Source organism: Cynara cardunculus (assembly GCF_001531365.2).
Source record: "Cynara cardunculus var. scolymus isolate 2C chromosome LG 9, CcrdV1, whole genome shotgun sequence".
In the NCBI taxonomy this organism is placed as follows: domain Eukaryota; kingdom Viridiplantae; phylum Streptophyta; class Magnoliopsida; order Asterales; family Asteraceae; genus Cynara; species Cynara cardunculus.
The window spans coordinates 11,937,244-11,945,071 of record NC_037536.1 but is presented as its reverse complement, the minus strand read 5'-3'; the positions used below and the strand labels follow the sequence as shown (position 1 = coordinate 11,945,071).

General features: G+C 36.8%; 1 protein-coding gene across 1 annotated transcript; it reads right to left on the bottom strand.

Moving 5' to 3' along the window:
* Positions 1-598: 598 nt before the first annotated feature.
* Positions 599-6,703, bottom strand: LOC112518583 (calcium-transporting ATPase 4, endoplasmic reticulum-type-like). Its single transcript, XM_025126334.1, has 8 exons — positions 5,288-6,703; positions 5,083-5,137; positions 4,856-4,977; positions 3,950-4,231; positions 3,198-3,575; positions 2,451-2,560; positions 1,840-2,068; positions 599-1,177 (listed from the first exon to the last, which is right to left on the bottom strand). The coding sequence occupies exons 1-8, from the start codon at positions 6,701-6,703 to the stop codon at positions 599-601; spliced, it is 3,171 nt and encodes a 1,056-aa protein (XP_024982102.1).
* Between the last annotated feature and the right edge of the window lie 1,125 nt (positions 6,704-7,828).

Here is a 7,828-nt window from a genome sequence, read left to right as displayed (position 1 = left end):
TCTCATTTTAAAATAAATTATATAACTAATTATAAATGGTATAAAGTATAACTTAAAAATTAAAAATGATTTGATTTTTAATAGATGGGAGACATAGGAGGTTTTGTAAGCTTTAAAGTTTATACGTTTAGCATAAAAACTTGTATCTCTTAAAAATTTCAAGATAACTGTAACTCCTCTTCTTTTTTCTTTTCTTTTTTGATTAACTTGGATATCAAATCCGCTATGCAAGCCGACTAATCTCAGGACGACCACCTGCCTTACAGATAACTCGCAGTCACCGTATTTGAACATCTGTGGTCACAAAGGGATTTTTATTCTTCCTTGGATTTGAAACTGGAACCTCGTGGTACTTTTAACCTTTGGAGCTAAGCTCAAACCAATCAGGCACCACCTTATGGTTGTAACTCCTATTTTTTAATATAGTATAAGTAAATAAAGAAATTATTAAAATATCGTAAAACTGAGAGTGATTTCCTCAAATATATTCCAGTTTCTAGGATTCGAATTAATCCTAACTTCTATCAAAAAAAATACCATAATTTTTTTTTCAAAAATAAAAATGACAATATTACCCCCAACAAACCAGATTTCGTTCTTATTCTGCCTTATGCTTAGAAGACTTTGAGATTTCTTGAGCCCCATCGTTCCATCTGCCTATAAGCTTGAGGATCTCATCAATCAAGATTACAGGAAAAGCTACGGCCAAGACGAGCAGCCATTCGTTCACGCTTAGAGGAACGATCCCGAAAACTTGTGCAAGAAATGGAATGTATAAGATTAAGAAATGAAGCCCAAACGATACCGACATTGCCAGAAGTAGCCATGGATTGACCCAAGGTGGCATAGTCAGCAGGCTTTCATTTTCCGAAAGGGCATTTAGAGAATTGAACATCTCGATCGCGACCAGTACGGAGAGGGAGAGTGTCATGGCTTTAATTTTCCCGCTTCGGAAGTAGTCGCAAGGGTCAGAATCGAATTTAAAGACCCGTTCTCCGGCTGTGAAGGGCGAAACCGTAAAATTCTGCCAAGAATAGCATTGATCCCAGTTTGAAAGCTGGGAGTAGGAAACAAGACTGTGGCCATCTTGGCTGAGGTCAATACCACAGAAAGAATCCCGAGTGAACCATATGATGAAAATTCCCACCGTTGCAATTCCAACATAGAATCCGATCACCTACATCAGATGGTAGCAACTTATAAACAACCTCAATGGTTTAACATTTTCACTTGGTGGGTCCCTATGCTTATGGGACCCACAAAACAAAAAAAGAAGATTAGGTTATGTTTCACAAACTAACTTATAAATTACCTGACAATGTAAACGACCGATAAAAAGAATAATTGGAAAAATGTAAAGGAAGTAATTGGAGTGCTAACCAAAAGGGTTTTTTCAATAAGCTCAAAAAATACCTTACGGTTGTCAAAAATGGCTTAAACGAATAAAACAAGGAAAAATCCATGATACTAAGAAAATGAGCAATAACAAAGACTTTATCTTCAAAATAAAATCAATGATGAGAATTTAGGATTCAAAAATGATCAACTTGCGGAACTCGGGCACATATACAACATTGCGGCTAAGGTGGTGTCCGATGTGCGTGGTGTAAGAGAAATGCATACCAAATAAACCAAACCAAACATACTCCGTAAATCCCAATTGAGGTGGGGTTTGGAGGTATAATGTATGCAAACCTGACTTTTACCACAAAGGGTGGAGTAGTTTTTTCTAAGAAGAGCCCAACTTATGAAAAGTATGGCAAAGAGAGAAAACCGGATAAGATAAAGTTTGAAAATCTAGTTATGAGTAAGCAATAACTTACAAAGAGAAATTCATACCAGATAGCGAACTAAAATCCAAGCATTAATCAGGGAATCATCGCTCCTGCGAGGGGCCCTTTTCATGATGTACTTGTCGGGTGGATTGAAACCCAAGGCCGTTGCAGGTGGTCCATCTGTGACGAGATTGACCCATAGAAGCTGAACAGGAATAAGACCTTCTGGAATCCCTATAGCAGCAGTAAGAAATATGCATGCAACCTCGCCAATATTTGAAGAGATCATATACCTATGTCAAGTTAATGAAATACAAATTACTTTCCACTACCATTACTTTCCACTACCAACACATATCAACTTTCTAAGATATTTTAGCCTATTCAAGCTTCTTTTACATTTTCACTAATGTAAAACCTAGGCTCCCTTGGCATCTTCTTGGCTCTTCTTGCATTTCTTTGCGGCTATTTGTTCTTATTTATCACTATATGGATCTTATGGACCCTTTTTGCCATTGCATGACACATGCATAGAAGCCTATCTTCTTCATTCTGATTCTCTTTGTTTTCGGAGAATGTAGGTGGGGGTGGTGACTTGGCAATGTGATATGTCGATCTGGTGATAGTCGGTAGAATTTTAAAAAATAATGAGGCGGAGAAGGAAGAGAAACTAACCGGATAAAGGCCTTCATGTTGTTGTAAATAGACCTCCCTTCTCCAACCGCAGCCACAATTGTGCTAAAATTATCATCTGCTAAGACCATATCCGAAGCTTCCTTCGCAACCTGGACAAAAAGTCGAGCACAAATTGATGAAATTTTTATATCTAGTATCAATGTATGATGTGATGAAATCATGAAAATGGATAGATACTAAACAAGGATGCTATTGTAGAACAATTCTAACAGCATAGCCAATAAGCATTGGTGTATGGACTAGTAATAGTCAGAACTTTCTAGGTTATTTGTTGAAAAGGGAGAATGGTGGTAGAAACATGCAAGAACGCGATAAATATAAAACATATGTTGCTTTCATGCCGCTATTTACCATTCGTTTCAAGAAACAGATTGTAATGTTAGCACTTAAAGAGAACAGACTAAACAGATATCACTTGACTAGTTTCTCTTTAGTAAAATAAGAATTTTAAATTACAGAATCTCCTAAAAAGGAAATAACCAACCTATAGATTTGAAGACCCAACAGATTGTAGATTCTTCCATAGGGAAAGAGAGAGAGAGAAAACTCATAGTAAAAGATCCATTTATTTTGATATTGCCTCAAGAAACAATGCTAGCAATGGTACAATACGTTTGTTGTATGAAAACATGAATTAAGCAAAAAGTATGCATTAAATTTTTATAACGAGTGTTGTCATAAGATGTAAATGAAGAACAATAGACATCTTGGAAACAAACAAAATACCTCGGTCCCGGCAATGCCCATTGCTATTCCTATATCAGCCAATTTCAAAGCAGGTGCGTCATTCACACCATCCCCAGTCATTGCAACCACTTCCCCCATATCTTTGAGCAATCTCACTATTTCTTGTTTGTGACGTGGTTCTGCCCTAGAGAAAAGGAGTCCTCCTTTCTGTGCTAAGTGACCTTTTGGATCATGAAGTTCCATGAATTCTTTTCCTGTTATGCTTTTTGAACTGATGTCCTCGCCTGGTCCAAATACACCTATCTCACGACAAATTGCTTCTGCTGTATTCTTGTTATCTCCTGTTATTACCATAACTTGAATTCCAGCTGCTCTGCAGTCTTCAATGGCTTGGCGAACCTCTTTACGAGGTCGATCCTTGACAGATAAATTAGCTAACAGTCAAGTTGAAATGTTTTTTATATCTATAAATCTATAAGGGTGTGTTTGGTACGCACATGTACTGGGCATGCAAGAGTCAAGTAGGCGGGTGAAAAAAAAGTTCTATTTTGACATGGATAGTTTAGTATTTTTACCAATCTTGTCGACATCTCTTATCTTTGTTCCACCTATTTTGCAAGACAGAAAATACATTTTTGCCCCACTCAACCATGTCCTGCCCGGTCTAATGTCATGACAAACGTGAGACAAGAAGTTCTTTTCTGTCATGTCCTGTCTAGCATACTAAACCCTCCCAAAATGCATAAGAATTAAGAAACCAAAACAACTATAAAAGCATCTTCTCCACTCACCTGCAGCCCAACCATGCCCGCAAATGTAAGGTTACTCTCAATTGAAGAGTAATTTGTTGGATTAAGTAGAAGGTCGTGAGCAGGATGATCTTCATTGCCATTGTATGTAGTAAACTCTGGGGGATTCTCCTTGTATGCAAAACCAAGAACACGCAATGCACCTCTCGACATTTCATTAAGGTTATCTAAAATAAGTTCTTTTGCCCTTTGATCGAGTTCAACAGAAGAACCATCAACCAACTGGACGGAGGTGCTTCTTTCCAACAAATTTTCAACTGCACCCTATCCAAATTTAGTACCAATTGTGTTAATACTTCCATGAAACAAACATTAAGAAACAGTTTATATATTGCTAGTAGCTCAAGACTAGCATCAAGTTTTTACGAATCAACGATCGCATTATATCCAGTAGTGTTCTAAAAATCCCTACTTAAGCAGACACCTAGGCATTAGGTGTCCCCCACTGCTTTGATTAATTAGGGCCACTTAACTAACCACCTAAAACTTACGCATCCCACACCGCTCCAATTTACAACAAATATTGAATTAAGCATTTCAAAAAACTATAAGGAGATTAATTGATTTTTCTCAACTTGTGTTAATCAATCTGACTTCTCTCAGGTGTATCAACAGAATAATAAGACTGGCCATGTAGAAAAGTAATTGTATCAATGTAGTACTTCAAAATTTTGACACTCATATGTTTACATATCTAAAAAACTATGTTTCTGCTCATATGAACTTCTTATACATCCACTAAAACCCTGTTTAAGCAGTTAGTGCTGGAAGATCACGCAAGTGCTCAGCTTAATGCTTTCTAGAACATTAATACCATATCATAAACACTGAACTGTCCATGTTAGACTACCATATCAAGAAGCCGAATAATTTGACCCAATGTTTTACCTTTACAAGTAAGGACTTTTTTCCAGAACTAGCCGACACAATGACCCCCATAGATTTCCTGTCACGGTCAAACTCAAGGGTGGCAATCCTGCGTTCAAGTTTGTTCCATGTTTCAGAACAACCTGCATTTCTCAAAATACAGAAAAATATGTTAGCACATATACGTAACAGAGGAAAAAAGGACAAACAAGAAAACACGGGTGACTTGGCCACAATATCAATATAACCTGTAGATGAACCGGAATCCAGTTCAGCAGGAAGTCCCATTTTCTCAACAAGAACCTGAAAAAGGAAGCCAGTTATAGAATTATTTGTTCAGTCCCGACACTTCATTTTGGGTGGCATGCATCAACATAACTCAATTTAATATGTGCTTCTCATTGAATCAGCTCTGTGGTGCAAATAAAAAAGAGATATTCAAATACCATATACCTTCAATGCCGCCTCAGTGGGCATCCCACTCGCAACATAACCTTTTTCAGATCGTTCAATGCCAGCATCATTAGCCAAAGAAGCAATCTTTTCAATTGTTTGAAGATTAGCATCCATTTTCCCAGCTGGCCAGTCCTGTATTTTTCCATCTGAGGGATTGTATGTAGTCCCTTCCACGATGAACGATCTAACAGCATTTGCTCTATTCCCCATAGCAACAAGCTTAGTCACAGCCATCTGGTTAGTGGTCAGGGTACCAGTTTTATCAGAACAAATCACTGTAGTACATCCAAGAGTCTCAACACTAGGTAATTTCCTAACCAGCGCATTCTTCTGAGCCATTTTACGGGTGCCAAGAGCCAAGCAAGTAGTAATCACAGCAGGCAAACCTTCGGGAATAGCAGCAACTGCTAATGCAACCGCGATTTCAAAGTAATATGTGCACTTCTCAAACGAAAACTGGAAATTCGTTGGCCAGCCGTCAACATACTCCCATGAGAGAAAGTACTTCAGATTAATAAGCCAAACCAGTGCACAAATGCACCCAATTATCATAGTCAGAACTTCCCCAAATTCATTCAATTTCTTCTTTAATGGTGTGTCTTCTTCACTCTGTGAGGCATCATGAATCTGAGAATGCACTTTTCCTATCTCAGTATTCATCCCGGTAGCTGTAACCAAACAGACACAATTTCCATTTACAACTGTTGTCCCAGCAAATACCATACATTTCTTCCCCTGGATATCAGACTCCTCAGGAACAGGCTTCGCAGACTTACCAACGGCTTCGCTCTCACCAGTCAAGGAACCTTGTTCAACCCTAAGGGTTGAACTAATTAACTGTAAGACCCTCATATCAGCAGGTATTTTTTCTCCAACCCGAAGCTCCACAATATCACCCGGAACAAGTTCCTTTGCAGGAAGGCTTGAGATCTTTCTGCCATTACGTATCACAGTTGCTTGTTCTGATTGAATTTCTTTGAGAGCCTCTAGAGCTTTTTCAGCATTATTTTCTTGCCAAACACCAACCATCGCATTTACAATTAGAATCAAAAAGATAACTAGAGGCTCAACAAATGCCGTTATCTCCAACTCTCCACCTTCATCGCCATCATACCAGGCAAGGACAAAAGAAATCACAGCAGCAGCAAGTAAAATCCTAACTAGAGTATCATTGAACTGATCCAAAATTAACCAGATAATAGACTGCCCTTCATGCTTCTCCAATTCGTTTTTCCCATAGATCTTCAACCGCTTCTCTACTTCACTATCAGATAGACCATGTTCTCTATTCACCTGATACTTCTCTTCACATTCCCTCACATCCTTTGCCCATGCAGCATAAACACTGTGATCCGTTGATGATGCTTGGCTTGTACTATCTTTCATCCCGTGATTTTGGGCTCCTTTACCCATCAATCATCGATATCAACCGTATATTAAAAGGGTTCCTCCGATATTTCACCTATACAAAGAACAATTCACAAGCACATAAAACAAAATATCAACAAACAGAAATATATAAAAGTACCTCTAAGACACCGTCACAAAGAAAAGCCATTCATAAACACCTCTACGCGTGTTTTTATGTGTGTTGGATCATTGAAACAACTAACAAACAATATGAATTCAAAACGAACGAGCAAGAACAGTCACAATATTGTTTCCAAAAATCATATTAATTTAACCTCGATTTAACAACGACTCCAATTTCTAAAGATCCAGTTTGTTAACCAAATTGTTAACAAAAACGTATCATAACCAAACTAACGCATTCTCTGTACATGCATTAGATTACATTAACATAAAAACTTCAAATCAGTATTAGTTAATTCCCCCAAGAACGAAAATCAATAATTCGGACAGATTACAGTGAACAGATTCCGAAAACTATCATTCCAATAAAAACCAAAACATCATGAATTTGAATCTTCAACACATGATCACATGCAATTATGACAAGAACAAACATGCATTTAGTGATAACCGATCAAATGCGTTAAATATACCTAAACATAAAACAATTTTCGTACGGATTACAAGAAAAACGGAATCGATTGAGAGAGAGAGAGAAAGAGAGAGAGTGATCGAATACCTTCTTTTGGCTTTTTGTGTTCTTCGTTCTCCCTGGGAAAAAAAACACCCGAAAAGCGAGATTAAGGAAATATAAGTTTTGAGAGAAAATTGAATATTTTTACTTTAAATTTTTTTTTTTTATTCATCTACAATTATTACGAAATGTTTATTAGATTGATTACTTTATTATAGGGTATTTTAGGTATTTAATTATAATTTTTCTTATTAAATTATATTCAAATCAAACTTATTTTTTCACAAAAAATATGGGGAGTGCCAATGGCACCCCTTTAATAGGGGTGTTGATTAGTTGGGAATTGAATCAATCATGTCTTTTAATAAACATCAACTCAATTAATTATATATATATTTTATTAATTTTGTTTTATTTTATATATTTACATTGGAAAAATATATATTATTTTATTATTTTTATGTTACTTTATTATTTTATACTTTTGGTTT

Coding starts and splice junctions, on each gene's coding strand:
- LOC112518583 (XM_025126334.1), bottom strand. CDS start 6,703: ATGGGTAAAGGAGCCCAAAATCACGGGATGAAAGATAGTACAAGCCAA. Junction 4,978..5,082: donor GGATTCCGGTTCATCTACAG/GTTATATTGATA, acceptor TGAGAAATGCAG/GTTGTTCTGAAACATGGAAC. Junction 3,576..3,949: donor CGGGCATGGTTGGGCTGCAG/GTGAGTGGAGAA, acceptor TTATCTGTCAAG/GATCGACCTCGTAAAGAGGT.